We start from the raw sequence: 26,580 nt of genomic DNA on the forward strand, positions 1-26,580 counted from the left end.
GTATGGATAAGTAGATAGATTGTCGGTATGGCAAGTCTTGAATGGATGTGTAACGATACGGATGAGATTGAATTTGGATTTAGATGTGGACATGACTGGGAGGGATTGGGACTTGGAGATTCACGATCACTTATTGGATAATAAAATTTATTTCACGCGAACGTCTGTGTTCTTAACAAAAAACTTGATGGCAATGTGTACTCATGGTCTTGGTCTGCCATGATAATCAGGGGGTGAGCTGTTAACATATAGGTCTATTGCCTTCTCTCTTACTCTAGACATCTGCTGCCTTCGGGGTGTGAGATAACAGCGCATAGTAAATAGAGCGGACAGTTGCAAGCTTTTGTTACCAGCACCAAAACTAATCACAGGCACCTAAACAGATCCTCGTGCGATTCTAAAAGATATCGAATTGCGCAAACTAACTACTGAATCCCTCACTCAGAACGCCGCTTCCCAGAAGCCGAACCTTTGCAATGCATACTAAACCCACACAAATAGTGTCGTTAAATAAAGGCGTTGAATCTATAGCACGTATAGAAAGTGAGAGAACGCGTCTGACGCCTCCCAACAAGGAAACAGACCCCTGGGTATCCATATTCTCTCCTGCCAGTCCTCCACTCACTCAATCGTCATCGCTACACCGCCGGGTGAACAGTCTAGGAAAGATGGAAGGCGCCTTGACCTTCGCGGATGGCTACGCTGAGCTTCTCCCGCAGGATGTCGACGGTGCTGTAGTCGGGCATCTTGAGGTAGTTGACGCATGTCATGACGGAAGGGAGGTAGTCGTCGGATGAGTAGGGTGGTTCACTGGGCTTGCAAACGACCGTGAACATTGGTGTGAGAGCCTTGAAGCCTGGAGATGTGTTAGTAAACAGGGCTTGGTGTATAGTCAACGATGAAACTTACCTCCGATTGGTAGCTTGGGGCTACCGGTGATGAACTGCAAGAAATCCCTACGCTCCTGCGCATCGAATTCGCTCATTGTGGCAAGCAGGTTGCGTACGCTCTTGCTGTCGAGGTTGTAGCCGTGGTCTGCTTTGATGGAGTCCATAAGAGCTGTGGTGTGGTTAGTAACAGTGCTGACGTGGTGGATGTTTCAAAACTTACTTTCAAGCGACCAATCCTCATCCGTCCGACCGAATAACATCACCAACTCATCGGGGGTGAATGCCTTCAGAGCAGAGTATGGGAAGACTTCTGTGAAGCCTGCGCGGAAGGCATCCGCCTGTCGCTGAACACCAGAGCCAAGGGTGAAGTCGATGACCTTCTCTACATACATGTCGACGTTCTCGATTGTGACAGAGGTATCTGCGCCGTTCGGAACAAGCTCGATGGAACCATAACCAGGAAGTGTAAAGTCGAGAGCTAGGTCTTCCACACGGCAATCTTGAATGACAATGTCGTTCAGAGCTGCCGCTTTTGCGGCTGCGCTCAGATTATCGTTGTCAATCTTCTTCTTTGCATCGGCAAATTGCTTGAGCAGAACCAGAGACTTGGCCAGATCTTCATCGACCGCTTTGATCGCTCCAAGAGATGGTGCCACTGCTGCGCTGGAACCGTCACTGATGCGGAAGAATGTTGGGTTGAAGGACACGTCGATGATGCGAGAGTCCAGCATGGAGCGAGCGACGAACTTGCCCAGAATCTTGAACAGCTCGAGACGCTTCTCTCCATTCTCGGTGCTTGCTTCCTCGGTACTCATGGGAGCGGGGTAGAGTCCTCGCTTGCCGAAAGCATATTCGTCCTGATCGCTGGACTCATTCTCCCGCCAAAGCTTCAGCTTCTTCTTTGAGAACTCGCGGGATACGGTGGAGTAAAATTCCAACGTCGGTCCCAAACCAGTTCCAACTTCCTCAAAGTACTCGACCTCCAGGACACTAGCCGAATGTCCGTACAGTTGCATAACTTTCATGGCGGACTCTAAAATTCGGGACCTAGAAATGCGAACCTTCTGGCGTTGGAGTCTACCCAGGAACGGCCGCTCATCCCTATGACGGCTGTCCCGTGAGTCGCTTGTGGGCTGCGAGTTCTGCCATCGCGTCATTGACCTAGAGTAGCCGAACGAAGTAGACTGTAGGAAGAGGTGGCGTGTCTCGAACGGGAAAAGGAATGGATAGAACCGAGCCAGATCCTCGCTCCAACTAGGAAGGCAGTTGCTAGCTACAACGAGAGGCTCTTCTAACTGACGGTTGAGTTTGGCTGTGAGCTTCGTGTTGACGAATTGTGAAAGCGGCTCAGCATTCAGTTTGACCTGTTCCTTGTTCGCGAGTAGGATGTCGTCAAGGTGCGAGTTCAGCCCGTGAAGTATGCTGAGTAATCGCAGAATACCAGATGTGACAGGATGTTGATCAAGTGAGGCCGGCATACCCGAAACGTCCGAACGCGACTCTGGCGGTGGTGTCAAGGAGCTGGGCTCGCTTGGTGGAGGGCCCTGCACCCGCTTGAACTTGATGGTATGAATACCATTCCAAACCGAGCGATGTGGTCCGTCCGCTGGTTGCGCCTGGCTGAAATGCACAGCGCGGTAAATCGTTGTTTCATTTGAGAGTGGCTGGTCGTTCACACTGAATTCGATATGCCAGTCTTGAGGGGTCGATTGTACAGCGGCAGCATATGACAAACCGCTCGCCCCACTTAGATTCTGACGCATGGCAGCCGAGCTTTGTAGTAAGGCGGACAGACGCGACGCTGGAGTCCGGTTTTCGGAAGGTGGCTTTGCCAGTGGTGTGTTCTGTACAGGTGTGGCAATCCGCGTGCCGTCCTCTTCACGAGCTGTTGCTTGTCCTGTCGATGCGACTTCGACACTGACAGCCGATGGATCTGGCATATCCTCATCCAGCTCATCTTCAAGATCATCGACGATCGCATTCAAGGCGCTTTCGTCATCCATGGAATCTTGGTCGGAGAGCTGCGCCTCATCAGCACATTCAACTGGATCTTGGCTGCTGTTCGAGTGAGGCTTGGCCGGAGGTGGTGGCGGGGGTGGAGGAAGCTGCGCCTGTTGACGCCTACTCGATCGACGAGACTTCTCTCGTGTGGCGGAGCTCGGTCCAGGCTGGGATGCATCGGTCGGGGCTGCCTTGGATCGCGAAGACTTCTTTGAAGCACGGTGTGACGAATCTGAAGGGGTGTGGGGTGGTGGCGGCGCGCGTCCCTCCGACACAGCTTGAGCATACATGGCCTCAAATTGATCCCGAGATGGGAACTGGTCGCGAGTCTTAGCCGGGCGTGGCCTATCTGCCAGGCTGATGCGGGGTCGAAGGTAGTCGTCTAGGGCTTTGAATGTAGCAATGGCGTGGATAGACACCATGATATTGCGGTACGTCTTAGGAATTCCCGAATCGTCATCGGCGACAAGCTTCAGCCTCAATTGCTTAGCTAGCATGGAAGTTGCGCTTCCTCGGCTGTCGTACATGTTTTGATGAACAGTAATCACGTCAAAGTGTTCAGACCTGCTCAGCAGATCTTGTAGCTTATGGACCAATACGCTGAAAGGCGTAGCTGGAGACGCAGTGCTCGCGGTCTTGATCTTGCTCTGGCCGTTACCTCCCATGAAGGCTTCCAAGAAAATAGGCCTAGGGTCGACCTTCTTGTCAGATGTAGACATCGAGAACAGCTCCAAGAGCACCTCCACAATCTTCGATGTCTTGAGCTCGAAGCTTGTGATGCTTTCTAACGCATCGCCTTCAAAGTAAGATGCCAGTCTAGTGAACAAGTTCATACAGTCGCTTGTGGCACCATCAGCAACACACTTCTTAATTTCACCAGCAAGCGATTTCAAATCCTCCAGGACCGCAGACGCCTTTTCGCGTATAGGATTATCTGATTCCTTCTCGTGAACGTCGATGAACTTCTTCGCACGGAGTGTGATGATGTCTTCGACGTCGGGCATCGGTAGTGGCTCCCGCTGGTCAGAGGACGACGAAGAGTCTGACTCATCATCCTCGTCTCGGTTCTGGCTGCTTTCGTTGGGTTCATCGTCAGGATCCGCGTCCTCGCCATCGTCGGACTGCATTTCCACGTCGACACCATCGCTCGACTGGGCAGCTTCGCGCTCAGCGTCTTGTTCGGCAGTGGAGATGGTGCTAGCACCCGAATCAGCTGCAGCTTCGATCTCTACTGCTGACTTGGAATCCTTCGGCTTGGTTTCCAACGATTTGCAGGGACGGTTTGCCAATTGTGAGATCTCGGATATAACACCTTCGCGATAGAATTGGTACCGGTAGATGGGCTCCAGGCGCTTGAGCAATAGTTCAGCAGCTTGTAACGCGTATGTGACCAAAGATGGGTGGTCCTGCTGCGTGAAGATCGATGCCAGATGCGAAGCATAGGGTACCGGCCGTAGGGCTTCCTCTAGAATATCGGTGTCCAGATTTGACAACATCTTGAGATGAGCGGTAAGCACTTTCTGGCGTACACTGAGGTTGACAGTACTTGAGTAGGCGTCTGTCAGAGTGGGCAGAAGAATCACGGCGAAGCGCTTAACCTCTGCCTTGCAATCTTCCAACAGCTCGACGCGTTTCTCATTGGTGGTCTTCTTGTTACTGGAAGAGAGTGGAAGAAGGTCGTCGCCTGGGTAGCCGGCATCGAAGAGATCGTCAAGGTACATCAGGCCCTCAGTCGGTACATCGGGCAGCAGTTCGCAAATAACATTCAGCGTCTCGAACACCTGGTCTTTGGGCCGGTGTATCAAGGCTTGCATGATGACGACAGAGTCAATTTTAGCTGCGACGTCCTCAGTGCCACTGGGAGGTGAAACACCAGTCAGGATTTGGTACAGAGTGTCGACCACGTTCATCTTCAGCAGCTCAGCTGATAGGCGCGGGCTTGCCTTGGCGGTGTACGCCAGAACCTGCAAGAACATAGTGTGGATGCTAGGTCCAATGAGATTCGTGCTGCCGGGGAGCAGAAGTCGCAGGATAGCTTTGAGAAGACCTGGGCTGACCAGCTCCTCCAGCTTGCTCTCCTGTTGTCGGAAGCTCTGGACGATCCTAGAGACACAGATGCAGCCCTGCTCCACAACCTTTTGGTCGTTGTTGTTCAGAATATTCTCGAGAATAGGCATAACATCGCGCACAACCGGGAAAGAATCCTCTGGGATGTTCCGACAGCAGTTGGCTGCGGTTGTGACGGCTACACGCTGTGTGCTTGTGGCGAAGAAATCGAGGAAGGTCAAGCACGCTGTAAGACCGCCTTCCCGCACAATAACTCCTGGAAACTCGACTGAAATCTTTTCCAGCGTGCTCAGACATTGTTCGGCCAGATCAATAAAGTTGATCTCGAGCAGCTTGGAGCAAAGGACGGGCACAGCGCCACCGTAAACGACGTTGGCGGTGGCTTGAGGCAGGGCTTCCATCAGGTTGGCCAAGCATCGGCAGGCGAGCAACATAAGCTCCGGGTTCTCTTCCATTGTGAACTCGTTCGGCTGCATGAGCTTGACCAGCTCCTTGACGTAGGCATCGGGGGAGAAGTGGCCGGCGAGGTTGTCTTCTGTGGAGATGAGGAGCACTTCGGACAGCTCTTGCAGCGCAATCAGCTGTATAGACATGTCTGGCGATCGCAGCTGGTCCAGAATGCCCCGCAGGCGCTGTGTGGTACCTGCCATCATGCCGGTGAGCTGCCTAAGCGCAGACAGGCTGTGTGAGTTGCGTCCCAGGAAGCCGCTGGTGAAGGGATCGTCGTCATCGTCGTCGTCTTCCTCATCGTAGCGCTCTCCGTGATCGTCGCCGTTCTCGTCATCGCTGGTATGGTCTTCGCCAGACTGGCGCGTTTCCTCTTCGGGTTTGTTTGCAGGAGCATCGTCCATGGTTGTGTCGTCCTCGGCCTTGTTCGATTTGCGCGAGCTTCGGCGGGAGGTGGAGGGGCTATCGGCGTCGGGCGCGGGGTTTGAGGGCTTGGTCTTACGGCCGCTCTTGGATCGCTTTGAGGGCTGTGGCGTCGACTTCTCGTCGATAGGATCTGATGGTGGGCTGTCTTCGGTCAGCGCTTGCTCGCCGGCTGGGGCAATTGGCACAGACCCAGACGAAGACATGGCGGCTTTGCCTTTGGCCTTCTTGGTCTTGGTGGCGCGGCGTTTGGGAGTAGACTCTGGGTTGTCTGCTGGGTCGGGGCTGGGGTCGCGCGCTGACGTCTTCCTCTTGCGGGACGATGGGGCGGGCGGCGGTTGCGTTGCGGTCGGGGGAGCAGCGGGGGGCGAGGTGTCGTTGGTGTTGGCGGATTGGCGCCTTTGCGAGCGAGTGACTCTGGACGACATGAGATTCTGACTACAGGCTTGTGAAATCGAGATGCGCGCAGACTGTGGCCCTGGTGGGTGCAGCACTTCTGTGGGGGCAGAGCAGAGTGAGACTTGGTTGAGGACCGCAGCAGCGTGTGGTGTTGAACCGCGGGGTGCAGAGTGCTGCAGCAGCCAAGGGTCGGGTGGGAAGGTATTTACCTTTCACGAGGTCCTCTGGAGGCCATCAAGGACGCGCCATTAGGCGTGTGCTCAAGCGAGTGCGGTAGGTGCAAACACACGGGGACCGGTAGCGGCGGCGAGTGTGGCGGGTCTCAGCAAACAGAGCAAACGAGAGAGCAGCTCTGGCCGTGCGATGGGTAATAGAAAGAGATGGTAATACTGTAGTGACGCTGGCGAATACTGGACGTCGATATCCACCTGCATGCCAGAGGGAGCTAATTACGTGACCTGCCTAGCGCCTTTGTTGTTATCGATAGAGCGAGTCGCAGTTGCCGCATCCGACCTACTGGCCCGCGCCTGCCAGAAGCACCGCAGAATAGTGAGGTGAGGTCACCAAGGCGATGAGTTGGCACTCTCTTCCTTTGCTCGATGACTGTGGTGAAAAATCTGTCAAGGTGAGGGAGCACATCTGACCATTGAGGTATCCCACTCAGCCCGACTAGGATGGGATAAGAGTATCGTGGCATGGCTTCAATTGGGTGTCTGAGGACTAACTATACATCACCTTCTTCTATTCTCTACTAATATCTAAATATCCAGGCCAGCTTCATAGGTAACAGATCTAGCTCCTTCCTACTATCTTAGCCGCAGCCCTCCGACGTCGCTCCCACGGTTTCGCATCGAGTAATCAGGCCATTTCTAGCCATCCTTAGCGCCTTCTGTCACGGCAGGGTTACTCAGTACCAAGACAAGCAATCCCTTCCTCTTCACGGCCAAGCACACGGATTGTTCAGCATATGGATCCCACGGCTCACGCCTAATTGCAAAACAGAGTTGGTACCTGTGGGGTCGGGGAAATGCCGACGCATCCACGCGCACGTGAGCTTCCCACTTCTCTCTGAGCAGTTGCAGACTTCGCTTGCCATTTGGCGAGTCTTCGGATGCAAAAGGCGTTTCAATTTTTGCGGCGCAGAGCGAGTGGCGCGCCGGAGTTATGGAGTTATGGCACCATGCACGGCGAGATGTGCGGTCGCAGGGCAGGCAAAATCGTGACCCTGGAAAGCCCCGCCGCCCGCGTTCCATTGCCAAACGGCCGCCTAGAGGCAGCCCTGGAAGTGTAAAAGAGCATGGTACAACATGCCCCCTCTTCCACGGCCGGCTCACCCTGTGCATCTGCTTCCCTATATCCGTCTCACTCACAATCCACTTTCACAGTCTCACCCTATCCGCTTTGTCGCGCCCACTGCCTAAAACACAGTCCGTCGGGTATCGCCTCGCTGCCCCCGCGTCATAACCTGGCTCCTATCGACTCACTTCTCACTACCGCCTAGTCTCGTAGTAGTCTCCCGGTGACCCCGTTTATCGCGGTATTCGTAAGCCTTTCACTCATAAATGCTCCCCTTCCGCCGGCAATTGACTTGGCCTTTCAGTTTTGTCGCGCACATCCCAGCTGCTACCGCAACCCCACCCCGCCGTCACCTCCGCAGTCCATCACTACATAGCCGCCCGCTCACCCCTCCGAGGTCACCCCTCGCTATCCGCCCGCGCATCGCTCCACGCAAAATCGCCGTCGCTACCATGTCCTCGACGGATAACCGCGACATCCTGCTCGACGCCGGGCTCCCGAATACCGAGGCTATGTCGCTCGCCAACTACACATTTCCCAAGGAGAGATTGAAGAAGACGCTATCAAACCCCAAGAAGCAGCCCCTCGTGCTCGTATCATGTGGCTCCTTCTCTCCACCAACGAACCTACACTTGCGCATGTTTGAAGAGGCGGCCGACTACTGCGAGTTCGAGACCGACTACGAAGTCGTGGGCGGCTTCTTCAGCCCTGTCGGCGACGCATACAAGAAAGCCGGACTGGCTTCCGCACAGCACAGGATCAACATGACGAGGATCGCCGTACAGGACAGCTCGACTTGGATCGGCGTTGACCCGTGGGAGCCGCTGCACAAGGAGTATCTCCCAACCGTCAAGGTACTCGACCACTTCGACCACGAGCTTAACGAGGTTATGGGAGGGATAGTGAGCGAGAATGGCGAGAAGCGACGCATTCATGTGGCGCTTCTCGCAGGCGCCGACCTAATCCAGACTATGAGCACACCAGGCCTTTGGGCTCGCGAGGATCTGAGCAGGATCTTGGGTCACTACGGTGCCTTCATCCTCGAGCGCAGTGGTACTGATATTGGTACGTTCCTCCTCACATAACACCCTACAGCCGCTAACATGCTACAGATGATGCGCTCGTACAGCTCCAGCAGTGGAGGGAGAACATCCGCGTGATCCCGCAACTCATCCAGAACGATGTCTCGTCCACCAAGATCCGGCTCTTCCGCAAGCGGGGTAAGAGCATCCGCTACTACATCCCCGACAAGGTCGTCGACTATATCTACGAACACGGCCTCTACAGCGACGACGAGAAGAAAGCAGCAGACAAAGGAAAAGAGGCAGCATCCCCCGAGGCTACAGGGTCCTCACAAAGTGTTTCAGCTTCTTGAACAAGCTCACACGAAACTGCTATGAGCCCTTCGCATTTCGAGAATTGCATGTACCACCACTTCCGACAAAATTGCCGCGCCGCATGCTGCGAACAACGCATATCCGCAATCCCTGGGTGGCAAACTGAATTGGCGTTGTAGAGCGGTACTCTCATTAAATCGTCACGATTACCCGAAACCGGCTTATTAGAGAGGCACGGGTGGGCCTTCACAGGCATGGTTGGCTGAAAAGGGTCAAGGGTCAAGACGAGACCTATGACCATTGGCGCATTGTTTTTGTATATTTCCAGCTATGATACCACACACAGATTTAACAATGCACGATAATCTTTACGAATTGCACCAAGTAACGGAGCGTGGAGGACCACGGGCAGGCTTGTCTATCATTACAGGGGCTATGATGTCATCGGCGGAAGCGAGTTGGCGGCACATCTTCCTTCCCTGCCGTTGCTGATCTCAGGGCGCAGGGACTCAACGGTCTCGTCGAGATTGGGTTATCTGTGATGACGCGATGGCATTCTCGAGGAAATGCTGGGTAGTATGTGACATGCCGTTGTACTCTAGAGGCTGTGTTATGCACTCTGTTTGTGTTTGTGACACAGCCACCAAGGCATGCGCAGCTTTGCGTTACCAAGTACTCCAAGTGTGTGCTGAGAACTTGGTCGCCTGTGATACCCGCCTTGTCAAATATCAATAACCTTCACACAGGACCGACTCCGTGTCCTGTGTCCAAGTTTGTCGCTGTTCCAAGATGGCCATCCAAGCGGCTTGTGGCGCCCAGCGCTCGGCCACGTCAGGCCAGGCCATCAACACCTCATCACCCTAGCAACGAAACGGCATCCCAGCAAGCCCAACCTCGTGCATGTGCCCAGCCGCCGATTATACATATTCGCTACCGATAATCACATGCGCCCGAGTGGTGGCAGACACGACTGAACACATTTTTATTATTTGCGTGCTTTTGCAGCTATCTGATGAAGTGCATCCCAGCCCCACGTTTCTACACCGCGCTTTCGCTTGAGGCACGTATACTTATCACGACCACCCGATCTTTTCGATGAGCGACCGCGAGCGCACTGCGTCGCGAAGACGACCGCAGGGCGACGAACGAAGACGGCGCAGAGAATCACATGGCGACGTAGATCCTGAGCGACGGCGGAGGAGGGAATCCCGCGGTGAAGATGCAGTTTACGATCGGGAAGGAAGACGGAGGAAGGGACACAGGGCGACAGACTCTTCAGGCGACCTACTTCCAAAGCCGCCCCGGCGGTCGAGACACCAGAGCGACACAGAGCAGGAATCTCCAGCACCACGTAAAGCTCAAAGATCGCGGCGCAATTCTACGACAGATGGAAGTGGGAGAGGAAGTCGAGGTTCAGCTCCTCTGAGTCTCGATGCGCTAGCGAAGCTCGACAAGACCAATGCGAAGAAGGCTGGGGGCTGGGGAGCCTACGACTACGACGATGAATACCTGAAAGAGGTCAGGAAGAAGGAGAAGGACCTAGAAAAGGAGCGGATAAAGCATGAGCGAGCGGAGAAGAGGAAAGAACAGCAAGAAGAGGAAGCCAGACGACGCGCTGCAGAGAGCGACGCCGCATTGCTCGAGGAGAAAGCTAGGAAACGGCGAGAAGAGAAACGAAAAGCTGCTGCGTTGAAGCAAAGTCAGACCGATGATGAGCTTGAAAGGAAAAGAGGCGCATACACGGATGATGAACGGGAGGAACGAAGACGCAGACACGAGTCGAAATACACACCGTCAGAAGCCGACGAGCGTAGGGAACGGAGACGGCAAGAGAAGCAACACCGCACAGAACAGAAGAAGCGGCGCGTTATCAGCGGACCCTTGGCCGAAGAGGGTGGCATCGACGACGATTCCGAATATCGGTTCATGATGGAGAAGCGCGGAGGTGCAGGCAGTGGTCCACCAACCGTGTACACAGAAGAGGAGCTGGCACGAAAGAAGAAGAAAAAGCGCATAATATTCGGCATAGTCTGTGTCGTGATCATCCTGGCTATCGTCATACCCGTCGCTGCGCTGCACTCGAGCAGAAGCAAGGATGATGAAAGCTCAGGGAGCGGATCCGCCGCTGCCTCATCGGGGCCAAAGAACGACAATCTAGCCGGGAAGGACCGAAACAGCGTACCAGAAGCGGACCGAGGTGGCATATTGGACCCATGGGCGTGGTACGATACCGATGATTTCAACGTCACTTACACCAACAAACTTGTTGGAGGTCTCCCGGTCATCGGCCTCAATGACTCCTGGGACGATGATGTGCAAGCAAATCCTTCCGTTCCGAAACTCTCAGACTCGTTTGATTACGGCAAGACACCTATTCGTGGTGTGAACGTTGGTGGCTGGCTCAATCTCGAGCCCTTCATTACGCCGTCTTACTTCTCTCAGTATGGGTCCAAAGACAATGTAGTCGACGAATGGACGTTCCTAAGCAAGCTCGGGCCTGCAAAGGCGAAAGACACTATGGAGAAGCACTACTCTACATTCATCAACAAGAAGACTTTCCAGGAGATCAGGGAGGCCGGCATGGATCACGTTCGCTTCCCATTCGGCTACTGGATCGTGCAGACCTACGATGACGACGTCTACGTACCGCAAGTAGCATGGCGCTACCTTCTCCGCGGTATCGAGTACTGTCGTCAAAACGGGCTCCGGGTCAACCTTGATCTCCACGGTGCGCCAGGTAGTCAGAATGGCTGGAACCACTCGGGTCGTCAAGGTCAAATCAACTGGCTCAACGGTACAGACGGCGACAAGAACGGCCAACGTACATTAGATGTCCACCACAAGCTCTCCGTCTTCTTCGCTCAAGATCGCTACAAGAACGTAGTGACCATGTACGGCCTCGTTAATGAACCCCGCAATGTCGAACTCGACACCGAAAAAGTAGTCGCCTGGACACAAAAAGCCATCGACCAAATCCGCGCCGACGGCATCAAAGGCATCATCGTCTTCGGTGACGGCTTCATGGGCCTCGACAACTGGCAAGGCAAGCTGCAAGGCAACGACAACCTCCTCCTCGACGTGCACCAATACGTCATCTTCAACACAGACCAAATTAAGCTCGAGCACCGCGACAAGCTCAACTTCGCCTGCGAAGCCTGGACCCAACAAAGCAAGCGCTCCATGGACAAGAAAACCGGTTTCGGACCTACCATGTGCGGAGAATGGTCGCAGGCAGACACAGATTGCACGCAATACATCAACAACGTCAACACAGGCACACGCTGGGAAGGCACTCTACAAGCCCAAGACGGTAAATCCGGCGCTGTCCTCAAGCCGCAGTGTCCGCTGGAATCGTCGCAGTGCTCCTGCGACCAGGCCAATGCCGACCCGAAGAATTACAGCGATCAGTACAAGAAGTGGCTGTACCAGTTTGCTATCGGCCAGATGGATGCGTTTGAAGCTGGCTGGGGCTGGTTTTACTGGACGTGGGAGACGGAAAGCAGCACGCAGTGGAGTTATAGGCGCGGGCGCGAGGCGGGGATTCTGCCCGATAAGGCGTATGAGCGCGATTGGAGTTGTCCTGGTAATGGGGTTGAGGGGCTGGATCAGTTTGAGGGGTTGGCGGAGAATTATAGGAGGATGTAGACGGGGTGGATGTTGTGTCCGGGCTTCGGCCTGCTTTTTTCATTGAGCATACGTGTAATGAGGGTGTTTTGGTGGGAAGGGGGGGTTATGAAAATGATTTTGTTGTTGTACATAGCATGGTCTTGTGCATTTCCTGGCGTTGATTATGGTTATTCAGTTCATTACATAGAATTCGATGCAAATCATTATCATACCATGTGTCCATCCATCCCGTTCAAGGTCTTCTGTTCGAAACCATCAAACAGTATATAAGCGTCAACGGCTTCCATTATGTAGTGGTCAAAATTCCAGTATACAAAATGACCACTGATTCAGCGAGGCTGACAATGACTCCAGGGCCCCCACATCTCATCTCGTCTCGTCTCACCCACGACGATCAGAGCGTTCAAGGCCCCCTATAACCTTACGATTCATTGCCCCGGGCTGTGCCGCACAACTCACACAACGATGAGTCGACAACGGAGTTATCAACAATTCGGTGCTCATTTGCACATTCCAATTTAACGACGGAAGGCAGCAACGCACTCGGCCACGTCACGCCTGAACGATGCGTACCTTGAACTATTGCGATTGGCAGGAGAATGTTGCGCACGTCGCTATTATAAGGCGGTGCGGGTGGAGCGTGGGAGGAGTGCCATCCTGGCGGGGGATCATGAAGAGGGTGAGGCCACCAAGGCGGTGTCGTGAGGAGGCGGCTGTGTAGGCGGTGCTTTCGGCGAGGTGATGGGTGTTTATATCGTGGATTGCAACTTCCTCTGTCGCGGATCTAGTATTCCATTTCCTCCGTTTTGTAGCGACTGTATCACAAGACAACACACCAACCGCATAATCCCATCCCATTCCATCCCACCTAAATATTCTCACAACAACCACGCCTCGCTACACCCACCATGTCTCCCACCCCTCTCTACCCCCGCGACACCAACTCCTCCATCTTCCAGAACCCAGGCGAAAAACGCGGTTTCATCGTCGTCATCATCCTCTCCGTCCTCGCCACCGTCGGCATGTTCTGCCTCATCATCACTCTCGTCATCTGCAAGAACAAGCGCGACCGGAAGAAGAGAGCGGCCAAGATGGATGCGGAGAAGAGTTTGAATTTTCTGCCGGGCAGGAAGGGGAGGTATCGCAAGTTGGAGGATGAGGATGAGGGCGAGGTGTGGAGTGTGGAGATGGATGATCGGAGGCCGACGGCTTATCAGGGGAGGTATAGTGAGGTATGTTGATGTGATGGGGAGGGGAGGGGAGTGAGGGTCTGGGCTAATGAGGGAATAGGTTGATTTACCGCATCCGGAGAGTGCTTACAGATGATCTTATCACGTCTTGCTGGTGCTCAGATGACTAAGGTGTCTGCTGTACCTACTTGGCTGGTCATTTGGGCGGCAGGCATGTGTAGACCGATTTTCGATATTGGAATACTCTTTACCATTCGCCATCATTCGCCTCCCCTTTGACTTCCTGCAGTTGTTCGCTACCCTATCAACCCCGACTCTTGCTATCAACACTCCGACCAGCGGCCTACTGCCAACGACGGTATTTGAACACTCGGTATCCCTAGCCTCCATCTCAGTCATGTCTTCGCACCGCCAGGGACAGAATAACATTCAACGCCTGGAGGAGGGACTAGAGAAGATGGCACTCTCACGCCCTCTAGCCACGGAGCAGCAGAAGGAAGACGATGGTCCGAAAGCACTACTGGACAAAACATCGATGTCGCAGACTTCAGAAGAGCGGAAATTCCCTCAGGACGATCCAAATGATGAGGATGTATGTACAGCGGAAGTAGACTCATGCTCAAGTCCCAACCTCGAACGCTCCATCCCTTCCACTGCAACCGAGGAAATCTTCAGCCCCCTCCCATCAACAGTCTGGATCATCACTCAAACAAGAGTGGTTTTCTCTACTCTCCGCACTCTCTGCCTCTGCACCTCGTTTTCCACTTCCAAAGCAGTGTTGTACCGCCTCAGAGACGAATTCTCTTCACGGCCTTCTCTCCATATTTCAGAGCGGACGAAGCGCGTGTTAAGGGGGTATTACGTGGTACACGACCATAGTGATAGCGAGGAAGAGGAGAACGGTATCGGCTTTGATGTACTGATGGATGAGACTGAGGGTGTGCTCTATCATGTTAATGCTAGCAGGGCGAAAGGGAGCAAGTGGCAGGGGAAAATACCGGATGGGAAGGTTTTTGGAGACGGTTTTACGGAGATCACTGTGGAGAATGTTCGGCGGGTACTGAGGGGGTGGAAGTAGGGATGGCAGACTTGTACGATAAGCAAGCACGGAAAATCCGTATGCCACGAAGTAAATTCTCAAATCGATATTCATAGGATTGTTGTCTCCATTCTCTTCCTTGTTACAACCCTCATTCCCATCAACAACTGCCCTACTGCCCATCCCTCTCAGCAAGCATCTCCTCAATATGCTTGTTCAACCAATACCTGCCCAACACCTCCCTGCTCATATCCCTCGCGCCCTTGATCTCCCCAGCACACACCTCCGTCTTACACAAGCACTCAAAAGGCTGAGCCATACTCCACTCTGTACTCGGGTAGAAGAACGTTAGCTCATCACCCTCCTTAAGCCCATCTCCCTGTTCGGACACCCTCACTTCCCAGCGCTGCATATCAAACACCAGGCTGGGCTTGCAGCTGTGGTTTATGTAGACGAGGTCGCAGTTCAGTTCGATGTGTAGGTCGCGCGAGGCTTGGACGGAGGAGTAGGCTACGGTCGCTGGTGTGGGGTTTGTGATGCGCGCGAAGACTGCGCCGGGGGGCAGGTTGACGAGGGAGACGGAGCGCGAGGTAAAGGAGCCGGGGTTGTGCTCTACGCGGAGGAGACGGGTAAGGTCGGGTTGGACCCATGCGGGGATTTGGGAGGTGGCCGTCGAAGAAGGGGTGATGGCAGGTTTGGTAGACGATTTTCCGTTCGCGTGGGGGGTTGAGCTGGGAGGAGGGGTCGAGGTTACGGCGGCGGGAGACATGGTGAATGGTTTGGATTCGAGGTTTGGAACGACGGATCTGTGTGTATGAGGTGAGGATGTTAGGTCACTGTTTGCTTTTGCAGTCAGTCAATAAAAGGTCTCTCGCTGGTCTTTAGTATTGTTTCCCCTTCGAATCAGAGTGCCCGGACGATGGGCTCAACTACACGCATTCAGGCCTACTAGGGTCCACATGAAGACGCAGTCTCTTCCTTCGTGTGGGGATACCACGGCTTGTTCCACTCTCAGGCCATCTAGTTCCATGTCGCCGAAGAGGCTCGGTATGTCTTTACCTAGGTGTCTAGGCCTGCTTTGGTTGAACAGTGATCCGAGGTACCTGGGTAAACGTGCCCAATTGCACGTGAGATGGGCTCGTCCATGTATCCGTTGTATAATGGTATTACGCGCGATGCCCAGTTTAAGGCGGCACAGTGAGGATCAAGTGGGCTGGGATATGGTATATCTGTCGTCTGTCGTGCATGGTGGGGAGCTGCTAGTGACGTGGGTTGTAATAGTTTCCAGGTTCTCCGGCTTTGCAGATAGCCTCGGTAGTACGAAAGGCGCTAATCCCGAGATATCGTAGCGTGGTTCTCTAGCACGTGCTGGAGCTCCATGGCTGCCGTGTTGGAAGACATGCACACGGGTCAGTTAGAATAATCATTGGCCCTGAGATGATATACTGCGAGATGAATTCCGGATGGATGAAAGGACAGACTCCGTGAGATGTGCAACATGTATCAACCTACCTAGTTATTCACAAACTTACGTTCTGTGGTCAAAACATTGAGCAATGAGTTGAGCGACGATTCTTCTAATATCTAATCTATTCACTTGTTTGCAGGAACTCTGCGCACAAAACCCAACCTCAAACCTCACCACTTCTCCTCCTAATCTCTCCCAACTCAACATCACCATCATCCACCTCGATTGCACAATCCCCATCCTTACCAATCTCCTCATCGCTTCCCGACCCTTCCATTGGCGTAGCAACCCCCGAGTCCACAGCTCCGGGCGTCGTACACGCACTGCCCCCCGTCTTCTTTGCCTTGAGCCCGTACACGGTATTAAGTTCCTTCCGCATCTTATACTCCTTTTCGCCCCACGTAAGGCAAAATCCTACACCTGCTAGAACCGCGAATACGATCCACACGCACTTCAAACTCTGGGTGAATGCATTGACGATCTCGGCTTTGATGGTGGGGGAAGTAGCTTGCGTGGCGATGAAAGAAGCCGTAGCGCGTTGATACGCCTGACCATTTTCCAATTTCGCGCGAGCAGACGCGGAAGAGATGGTAGGGAGCAAGGAGGCGAAACGGACGTTGAAGATGGCACCGGGTATGGCGACACCGAAGAGGGAGCCTGTGCCACGGAGAAACGCCCAGGAACCTGCGCTTGCGCCGGTTGTCGATTCGGGGAGCTTGACTTGTACGGCGGGTAGCATGGTGCTGATGACTATGCCGAGACCAGCTGCGGTGACGAGCTGGAGGGAGAGCCAGACGCCGATGGAGGATCGCGCATTGAGTAGTGTGCAGAGGCCTAGGCCGAGGGTCGTCAAAGCGAAGCCGATGATGTGCATTGGTTTGTACTTGCCCCAGTAGCTGAGTAAGGGGCCGCCAACTGCGGCGAGGACGACGATAACGAGGGTCGTGGGCATGACTTCTAGACCTGATTGTGTGGGTGAAGAGCCCTTGACTGCTTGAAAGAAAGGCGGGAGGTAGAATTGGAAACCGTAAGTTATGAAGCCGTGCATGGTTGTTAATGCGAATGCGATGTTTGTTGTGCGGTTCGAGAAGACGTGCGGTGGCATGATGGGGTATTGACAGTAGAAGCAGCGTTCCCAGAAACCGAAGCCAATGAGACCCAGGATACCGAAGACCATGGGTGTGACGACAGAGACGTGGGACCAGGGCTTCGGTGCGCCGCCTGTGCTGAGGGCAACGAGAAGCATCAGGACAGATCCCGTGAGCATGCCGCTTCCTATGTAGTCCACCTTCTTCAACTCTTGCCGGAGGGTTGTCCCTGCGGTCGTATTACTTCCACCAACGTTCAACCAGCGCCAGATGACGATCAAGGAGATGGCGCAGACGGGTATGTTGATGAGGAAACACCATCGCCAGCCGTGTTCAGCGAAGACTCCTCCGAGGAGTGGACCGAGTGTAGTGCCAGCGGCGAAAGCAACGTGCTTGATGGCCAAGTACGGACCTCTCTTTCTCAATGGCACGATATCGCAGAGAATCATCTCGGCGAATAGGTCAATGCCACCGGTTCCTAGCCCTTGGACAATGCGTCCAGCGATGAGCACTGCGCCGTTCTGTGCGCCTCCGCAGATAGCTGAGCCCACTGCGAAGACGGCAACAGCGGTCATCATAGGAGTTTTCCTTCCCCACATATCTCCAAACTGAGAGTACAGGGGCTGAAAGATGGTACTCGCGAGGAGGAACGCGGTCGCAACCCAGGAGAATTTGGTGCCGAGATCCAAGGCCTCCGAGATGGTAGGGAGGGCGGTGTTGGTTACACTTCCCTCGAGAGCGGAGAGAAGTAATGGGATGCATATGGCAACGAATGATCGCCAAAAGCCCTCTGATCGCTTCCATTTGGCGGAGGGTGTCTGAGAGGGGAGGGAAGGAGGAAGCGTAGGGCGACTGAGGCGGCGAGAGAGGGTATTGTTGAAGACTTGGGGTTGAGTAGGTGGTATACTTCCCAAGTCCTGTTCCTCAATGACGAAGTCGACTTTTCGCTCTGTTGTAGGTGGTTTCGTTCCCATCGTAGAGTCGGATGAAGACATCTTCGAAGAAGAGTGAACGTTCCCCCGGTATTCCTGGAAAAGATTGATGAGTGAGAATAGCGATATGTAAAAGGAGACCCTGTTCAGTAAAAAATTCTCTCAACAAAGAAAAATAATTCTTCCACCTTGCGACGGTGGTAGCGAGTCCACGTCGCTTCCAGAGTAATACACAGCTCAGCTCAAGTCGTGGCGCTGACCATGTTATATACCTATCTTGTTCGTCAACAAGCTCAACATATCCATACTACCCACTAGATAAACGAAGCATCTCTGATAGTATGTTGCATTACGAATGTGTTGTCGTGTTCGCGCATGATGAGGATGTGGTACCGCGGTAGACGTCCCTCTTTACATCTGGCCCAAACGGCGAGGGCGAATGAGCTCTTATGCGAAGCGACGACCCTGACATATTTCGCTGCAGGAACGCGCAAGTTAGCGGCACCTTCTTGTTGACGGAGATTTATTGTTGTCACCTTCGACCGCTACGGATGCGCGGCTAGAGTGGATGGGCTCATGCCGCATGTGAGCCAGTGGTAACTCACTGGTGATCTCCAGCCACACCCATACTTTGGTTTAAACCGCTTCTAAGTACTGCTTCGTGCGGGTCTTGTATATATGAAGGCTGGGGGCATGGATCATGCAATCTGGAAGGTAGGGCTGCGTCCCGGCGTGCCTCGGGGCATAGTCCGCGAGAAATACTGACCGTCTCTGCAGTCCCGGACTATTCGAACAGCTCGATTCGGTATGGCGTTCTGTTCTCTTGAGAGGCGCGCATGTTCAGCTGACGTACACAGTACATCGCCCAGCCTTGAACGCCACAGCGACCCATTTGTGTCGCATGGCATCGATGCACAGCCCAAACTCTCACCTCCCACATGGATCCACCAACTCAAACCCTGGCAACTGCATCCTCTTCAGATTCGGACAACTTCTCAACAACAGACTTGCAATGCGCGTTGAATCACTGCCATCCCTAACCTAGAACGCAAGTGTACTCAGTCAGCAAACATCTCACACCATCCATGCAAAAACATCACTCACATCCTCAACCCAAACCCCCCAATCACTCCTCCTAACAAACATCTCCACATTCCCCCTAATCACCGCATCCAAATCTAGCCCCTCAAACTTCGGCCACGGATCCAAATTCCCGCCATACGCATGAACCACGGAAAAAGAACGGACTAGTTGGCGATGGGCCGGAGACGTCCAAAAGAGGAGGGCGAGCGGACGCAGGTACTTGAAGTCGGCGCCGTAGAGCGTGATATGCGTGTAGAGGTGGGCGGTTGCGAGGCGATTGAGATGGCGGGAGACGAGGGTGAGGGTGTGGAGGGTGGTTCTGGAGGGGAGGTGGGACAGGATTAGGTCGAGGAGTTCGTCGGGGAGGGATTCGAGGGGTGAGAGCTGTCTATTGAAGGGAGATTGGTTTTGGGTGCACATCGTGGTGTTGATGCTCATTGGTGATAATGACGACTTGGATAATGACGATGATGATTTTAGGTAGGTGTGATGAAGTGGGCGATATAGAATATGAGCAAGAATTACAGAAGAATAATTAGGGACGTATACAGATAAGATGAGGGACATACAGCGTAAAAAGGCACGCGATATACATGACGATGAGCACTGGCGTGGAGCTATGAATATATCCCATGTCATTCGGCATAAGCCAAGACAAGGGTCCATTCAGGTACAATGCACGGCAGTTGCGAATGTCGCGATCGTCTTCGGATATATCAGTCCTCTTTACCCCGCCCCCCACCACTACTACGTACTTCGGCAATCACACAGTTCAAGACATGATAAGGAACTAGGAATTGGTAGTAAAAGAGGTAGTTATTTTCGTCGGATCTATTCAGTTCATAGCCGTATTTCATACTACAGTCTTTTCTCCGCATTTAACCTGTTATCAGCCAACACATCTACTTGAACTCCTTCATAAACTCCTCGTGGAACTTGACAATGCGCCCTGTCCAGTCAGTTCCAGGAGCAAGGAAGGTGGTCCTGAAATGCAGCGTGCCTTCCTTCTGTCCGAATCCTGTACCAGCAACAACGCAGACACCTGTAGCGTCAAGCATGCGGAAGCAGTAGAACTCATCGGGCGCACGACCTTCCTTCTTGGCTTGCTGTACGGCCTTTTCTGGGAGGTGGATAGTGGGGAAGAGGTACATGGAGCCCTGATGTTGATGTTAGGTATGTGATGTGTAGTGGGCATGGAATACGTACCTGTGGCTCGTTGCACTCGACACCCTCCATCTGCTTAAACGCCTCGTACAAAGCATACGCGCGCTTTTTCAGTCCGTTGAAGATGCCATCGTACTCCTCCTTGTAGAGCTCGTAGCTTGGCTCGCCCTCCTTTGGTGGGTTGACCATCATCTCCACAATACACTGGCCCAGCACTGGCGGGCATAGTTGGATGGAGATGAACTTGTAGACCTCCTGCGCGACCTCTGGGTCGAAGCCGATGAGCTCAAAGTAGCCACCTCGGTGACCGCACTCGCCAACCATGCCCTTGGAAACTGAGTGCAGAGAAGCCAGCTCGAGGTGGTCGTACTGGCCGGGTGACTCCTTTTGCAGGTCGCGTAGAGCCTTCTTGAAGGAGATAAACTCGCCAATGAAGACGTTGGTCTGGTAGACCTCGTCGGCGATGACAACGAGACCCTTCTCGGCGGCGAACTTGAGCACGGCCTTAATGTCTTCGGCGGGCAGCGATGCGCCAGTAGGGTTACCTGGGTTGATAACGCAGATGGCCTTCACATCGGTGCCCTCCTTGACAGCCTTCTCGTATGCAGTCGCAATGGAGTCGAGTGATGTGCCCCATGCTTGGTCTTCATTGAGGTAGTATGGGACGCAGCGGGCGTCAAGGACGGAAAGAGTCGCGGTGTAGAGAGGGTACTGGGGGATGGGGACCATGATACCGGTCTCGGGCTTCGCGCAGATGGTGTGGAGGAGGGTGTTCACGCCTGATGAGGCACCGTTGCTGAGGTAGATGTCCTCGAACTTTGCTGGATAGCCATCGCGACCTGTCTCTGTCAGTCCAGTTCTCGTAATTGTATAGTGAGATGCTCACGCTCGATGTACTCTGCGACGCTCTGTCTGATGCCTGGTGCACCTTGACTCTGACTGTATGCGCCCACGCTCTTGACCTCCTTCAGTAGCTTCCTTGCGCGATCAAGCACATCCGACTTGTATCCCAGGCTCTTGAGCAGAACATCCTCGTGCTCCAACAGGCCGGGGTTCTCGAGTATACTCGCGACCTGCCTGAAGAATGTAATTGGCTTCTGGTCTAGTTGCTGAGGGTTTCCGATGTTGGCTGCGATGACAGTGTCAAAGGGAAGGTCTTTGCCCTCGCCCTTTGCCAGCTTGGCGCGGTACTCTTCCGACTTGACGGCTAGTTCACCACGGACGGCATACTTGGCTGCCTTGACGTGCGGGTTGATGTTGCCAATCTGCAACACCTTCTGCGGTGCCTTGGACATGATGCTGCGACTATGAGGAAGGTGCGACGGGGGGTTGTAAAGTTGGGTCGTTACGCGTCCAGCGAGGAACGGAGATAGGGTTTGAGGGGTGGAGGAGGTGAAGGGTCTATACAGGACTAAGGTGGTGAGCACACGTCCAGACTATAACTTAGCTCAGGCGAAAAGTGTATCTCTCAGCGCTACTCAATCCCGCGACGTACTCGAAACACGTAGATGATGTGCGTCAATGGCTGGTCTATATTTTTTATGCTGCGTCGCGTGGTGCCCCACTACTTGTAGCCACTACGATGCTGCCCCTCGGTGGCTCGGCGCGTTGCGGATGTGCCAATCTCTTACGCTTTACTCGTCGCATGCACAAAAGAGCAGTGGGATCAAATACCTCTAGAACCCACGCTGCCACCAAGACGTCGACTGGCCATGGCTGGAGGGCGTAGTAGACAGGCGCATTTCAGAGCCGATGACGGCGACATGTCGATGGACCCTGATTGATGCTTATCGGCGGCTGCTCGAGGCGATGACCCCACCCGCGCGGGTCTCAACCAAGAGCTTGGGTTGGAGCTTGTTACGAACGATGTGATGTAAACGTGGGTGTAGAAATGATTTTGAAGACACGGGACGCCGCGTGGGTAAGTTGTACGATGGAAGGGAGCATTGCTTTTGTGTTATCTCACCGCACCTTCATAATACGCTCGTTGAGCCGCACATGCATCACGGAGATATCGGAGCTAGACCCGTGACGCGAATATGGCAATGCCACCCGGGGAGCCATAACAGGAAAGCGCAGACGGTCATGGTATGCTTTTGCTTCCATTCAGCGGTCTTTGCGCTGGTATGTCTAAGTCTACAATGCCTCAAGATCATTACACATCCACCTCGTCGTGACTGTCTAGCCGCGCTCACTGCCCCTCAGCCTGACGGCTTGACCGTACTTCTGCAGCTTGGTGATAAGCTGGTCACCCTGCTTGACTACGTCTGCGTACTGCTTGTTCTTGTCGTCGGGTCGGTTGGTCTCGATGATACCCTTGACGCGGTCGATGGTGCAGGGTATGCGGTCGGCGGCGATGAAACGAGCGAGGTCCCTGTGTGTTGTTAGTCAAAGATGCTGGAACGGGAAAGATGGATATCACTCACTTGTCAAGGAAGTCAACGGTGACGCCAAAGTCCTTGGCCATGCTCTCTAGGCCGACGACCCTGTACGACTGGAGGAGTTGCTGGTATCCCCGTAGGCGCATCTCCCTCACGTACCAGCCACGGTGCTCGTACATGTAGCGGTCCTGGCTGAGGAAGTTGGTCTCGACCTCACCAAGAGCGCCAAAGAAGGTCTTGTAGTCACCCTCGTACAGGCTCTTGACGAGCTTCGAAAGTGGTGTGAAGTCAACAGGCACCTCCTTCTCCTGTTGTCCGCCGAGAGTGGTGAGGTTGACAAGGGTGGGTACTGGTGTCGCTGTCGAGCCTGACGCATCTGCCATCTCCTCGTCTCCAGCTGTTGGTCCTGCCGATGCCTGACCAGTGATTGCTGAGAGCTTCTCTTCTGAAGTCCCGACGATGGCCTTGATCTCAGGCGCATCTACAACCTTGGACTTGAAGTCAACACGCTTGAGTGACACTGAACCGGCGAGAATGGCGTAAACGACGAGGCTTGAGTAGCTGCATAACTCGTAGCTGGTGAATGTGGACAAGCTGTCGAGCAGTAGTGGGGCGGCCTGCGAGTGTGATCGGACGGTGAGGTAGTGTAGACCAGTGTATGCCTTCAAACGGTTGCGGCGATCCCAGTCACCACCGCTCTCTACCAATGCGCTTGCCCGGTCGATCGACTTCTTGGCCAGTATCCTGTCGCCGAAGAAGAGCGCAACGCGTATTATGGCGAGGACGAGATCGATCTTGGTGCCTAGGATGCCCGTCTTCTCGAAGATGGCCTCGTAGCTGGCAATGGCTTTGTCCTGGGTCTTATTAGTCTTCGTTCGTATGACCATTCGTTCATTCTGCATACCTTGTCGCCTATGCGGTTGTAGAGCTCTGCGCGCTTGCCCCTCGCCGCCTGTACTTCGGTCTCGCCTGCCTTCTCTTCGGCCTCTTCCTCTTCCTTCTGTATCGCCTCGAGCTCCTTCTCGCTCTCCGCCTTTAGGCTCTCATAGAGTTTCTCGTCCCATGACAGCGGAACTTCTAATGAGGGCGTGCGTGTGGCAAGCATCGTCGCTAAGCTGGCAGACGGTCTCCGGTTCTTGTTTGGCTGGTCTGCGCTGCCCTCGCCTTGTGCATTCAGGACGCCATCTACCGGGTGGGCGAGGTACCGGTAGAGCGGCGCCATCTTGTTCTCGGTGATGGCATCTTGGACCGACTTGAGGGCGGATTGCTTGGCTTGTTTGGAGGCGGAGGGATTGGTGAGCTGGAAGATGTTCTGCGACAGCTGGAGGTCGGGGTACTTGGCGAATTGCGGATCACCCATATTGGAGGTTTCTTTGCGGTGTGAGGAGATGGGCGGTGGCGGGTGGTGGTAAAGGTGGACGGGGCGTGACCGTGTGCGATGTTGCTATGATGAATGATGCCCGCCGCTCGACTTCCGCCGACGTAGTAAAGCTCGCGCACGGACAGCCTTTGAGACCAGCGGAAACTAGAACTACAGAAGCTACCTCACTCGCTCCTCCTATCTTCTCAGTCTCTCTTTCTGTTTCCAGTAGAGATTCAATCCCGCCTTTCGCATCAAAACAGTCCCTGAAATATCTCAGCCGAGCCACTGCAAACTACCCATCCTCATCCAACGCGTCGGACTTGGAGCCGGCCTTCAGACGCGTACCCCCAAACTTCACAACATGGCGAGCAACGACCAAGGCAGAAAGCGTGCGCGCTCACCTTCGAGATCTCCATCACGGTCACCACCCCGTCAGCGAAAGCGCCCCGGAGCAGGTGCTCGAGTGTCAGCCGCCGACCGCGAAGCCGCCCGAAAGCGTGCGCAAGCGAGAGAAGAAGAGGCGGCGAGGAGAGCTCAGCAGGAAGCCGCGCAGAGAGGTGTGCACGACGTCGTCAAGCAGCATTACAACGCCGTCCCGGAGCGAGGCCGCGAATGGCGCAACACCGACAGCAAGATCAAGGGCCTGCGCAGCTTCAACAACTGGGTCAAATCGTCCATCATTCAGAAATTCATCGGCGACGAGCGCAATATCAAGGTTCTCGATGTCGGATGCGGAAAGGGCGGAGATCTGGGCAAGTGGGAGAAGTCGAGGAAGGTGGAGCTATACGTTGGATGCGATCCCGCAGATGTGTCGATCAAGCAGGCCAAGGACAGATTCGCCCAGATGCAGAGGAAGAACCGGCGGCTGTTTCACGGCGAGTTCTACGCCAAAGACTGCTTCGGAGAGTGGCTAGGCGACATACCCATCATCAAGGAAGTTGGTATCGATCCTGGAGCCGGCGGCGGCAATGCCATGAGCCAGCGCTGGGGCGGTGGTGGTTGGGACATGGTCACCATGATGTTCTGCATGCACTACGCTTTCGAGAGCGAGTCCAAGGCACGAGGCATGTTGCGGAATGTCGCAGGTGCGCTGAAGAAAGGTGGACGGTTCATTGGGTGCATACCCAACTCGGACGTGCTATCGCAGAAGGTCATTGAGCACCACAAGGCCAAAGGCACGGCACCGCCTGATGTTGACGGTGCCGATGACGACGATGACCGCCCTGCATTCGCAAGCGACGACGAGGACGACTGGGACCCGGAGAAAAGCCTTGATAGCCCCAAGCCCGCCGACACCGAGCACGCGAACGACGATAAGGCAGACGAATCGAAGAACAAGGAGAAGGAAAAGGAAAAGGCACAGGACGAACAAGAGGATGGCGAGGTGGAGGATGAGGGCTTCGGCTTCGGTAACAGTATCTACAGCGTCAAGTTCCCAGGCAAGACACCTCCCGATGGCACGTTCCGTCCTCCCTTTGGCTGGAAGTACTCGTACTGGCTCACTGAAGCCGTCGAGGCGCCCGAGTACGTCGTTCCCTGGGAAGCTTTCCGAGCGCTGGCAGAAGACTTCAACCTCGAGCTGCAGTACCGCAAGCCCTTCAGGGAGGTCTGGGAGGAGCAAAAGGACGATCCTATTCTAGGTCCTCTGAGCGAAGTCATGAAGGTCAGAGATCGCTCGTCTGGCCGACTCTTGACCTCAGAAGAAGAGTTGGAAGCGGCAGACTTTTATCATGCATTCTGTTTTTACAAGGTTTAGATAGGCAGCATTATCGGCGTCTGGGATCTGGCAGGAAAGCCTGGCGTGATGATGGAAAAGTCATCTTCAACGTGTATACTATTTTCATATGGCAGGACAGGTCAGATTCGTGGGTCGGATCTGAAAGGGCTTCCTGATGTTCATACGGCATGTGATAGCCAAACAAGCTCTTGAAATTCTACCTTCGATGCATATTGTCCTCTGTGCTCCTGATATTTACTAATCGCCTGCAACGGGTCGCGATAACGATGCAGCGTAGTAAAGGACTACCCAGATACGCGTGATGGAAGCTCAAGCTATCCTGTAGAGAGATTTTCAATAGAAAAAACATCAGACAAAGCCAATATTCACATGCCACCAATACACGAGTACGCGCGCCCCAGATCACGTTGCCCGTGACGCAGGCGGATCGAGTTGCCGAGGTCGGTCGCGTTTTCCCCGGCAAACGGGGCCTGGCATGGCATCAGATCCAAAGCCCGAACTCCCTGCGCTTCCGCAACCCATCTCCGCATTCCACTACCACACCCCCCATACGTTCCCTCCTTACTCGAATTCACCATCTCGAGAGGCAAGCGCGCGCCCTAGTCCGACGGAAAATTAATACGACGATTTGAAGCTGGACTTCTCTC

At 54.2% G+C, this 26,580-nt stretch overlaps 8 protein-coding genes across 8 annotated transcripts; 3 read left to right on the forward strand and 5 right to left on the reverse strand.

Moving 5' to 3' along the window:
- Window positions 1-659: 659 nt before the first annotated feature.
- On the reverse strand, window positions 660-6,256 carry J4E93_003268 (uncharacterized protein; the record flags this gene model as incomplete). Its single annotated transcript, XM_049341208.1, has 3 exons — window positions 660-856; window positions 910-1,059; window positions 1,111-6,256. 3 exons carry the CDS (start codon window positions 6,254-6,256, stop codon window positions 660-662), a joined length of 5,493 nt encoding a protein of 1,830 aa, XP_049202090.1.
- Window positions 6,257-7,975: 1,719 nt separating this feature from the next.
- On the forward strand, window positions 7,976-8,898 carry J4E93_003269 (uncharacterized protein; the record flags this gene model as incomplete). Its single annotated transcript, XM_049341209.1, has 2 exons — window positions 7,976-8,588; window positions 8,636-8,898. 2 exons carry the CDS (start codon window positions 7,976-7,978, stop codon window positions 8,896-8,898), a joined length of 876 nt encoding a protein of 291 aa, XP_049202091.1.
- Window positions 8,899-9,955: 1,057 nt separating this feature from the next.
- On the forward strand, window positions 9,956-12,505 carry J4E93_003270 (uncharacterized protein; the record flags this gene model as incomplete). Its single annotated transcript, XM_049341210.1, has 1 exon — window positions 9,956-12,505. One exon carries the CDS (start codon window positions 9,956-9,958, stop codon window positions 12,503-12,505), a length of 2,550 nt encoding a protein of 849 aa, XP_049202092.1.
- Window positions 12,506-14,888: 2,383 nt separating this feature from the next.
- Window positions 14,889-15,485, reverse strand: J4E93_003271 (uncharacterized protein; the record flags this gene model as incomplete). Its single annotated transcript, XM_049341211.1, has 1 exon — window positions 14,889-15,485. One exon carries the CDS (start codon window positions 15,483-15,485, stop codon window positions 14,889-14,891), a length of 597 nt encoding a protein of 198 aa, XP_049202093.1.
- Window positions 15,486-16,347: 862 nt separating this feature from the next.
- Window positions 16,348-18,267, reverse strand: J4E93_003272 (uncharacterized protein; the record flags this gene model as incomplete). The annotated part of the gene is made up of 1 exon (XM_049341212.1): window positions 16,348-18,267. One exon carries the CDS (start codon window positions 18,265-18,267, stop codon window positions 16,348-16,350), a length of 1,920 nt encoding a protein of 639 aa, XP_049202094.1.
- A 1,922-nt stretch (window positions 18,268-20,189) lies between these two features.
- J4E93_003273 (uncharacterized protein) lies at window positions 20,190-21,746 on the reverse strand (the record flags this gene model as incomplete). The annotated part of the gene is made up of 3 exons (XM_049341213.1): window positions 20,190-20,444; window positions 20,494-21,290; window positions 21,338-21,746. 3 exons carry the CDS (start codon window positions 21,744-21,746, stop codon window positions 20,190-20,192), a joined length of 1,461 nt encoding a protein of 486 aa, XP_049202095.1.
- An 886-nt stretch (window positions 21,747-22,632) lies between these two features.
- On the reverse strand, window positions 22,633-24,192 carry J4E93_003274 (uncharacterized protein; the record flags this gene model as incomplete). The annotated part of the gene is made up of 3 exons (XM_049341214.1): window positions 22,633-22,825; window positions 22,878-23,686; window positions 23,737-24,192. 3 exons carry the CDS (start codon window positions 24,190-24,192, stop codon window positions 22,633-22,635), a joined length of 1,458 nt encoding a protein of 485 aa, XP_049202096.1.
- A 364-nt stretch (window positions 24,193-24,556) lies between these two features.
- Window positions 24,557-25,951, forward strand: J4E93_003275 (uncharacterized protein; the record flags this gene model as incomplete). The annotated part of the gene is made up of 1 exon (XM_049341215.1): window positions 24,557-25,951. The coding sequence occupies one exon, from the start codon at window positions 24,557-24,559 to the stop codon at window positions 25,949-25,951; it is 1,395 nt and encodes a 464-aa protein (XP_049202097.1).
- Window positions 25,952-26,580: the final 629 nt, after the last annotated feature.

Source organism: Alternaria ventricosa (genome assembly GCF_023758065.1).
Source record: "Alternaria ventricosa strain BMP 2768 chromosome Unknown scaffold_4, whole genome shotgun sequence".
Taxonomy (NCBI): Eukaryota; Fungi; Ascomycota; class Dothideomycetes; order Pleosporales; family Pleosporaceae; genus Alternaria; species Alternaria ventricosa.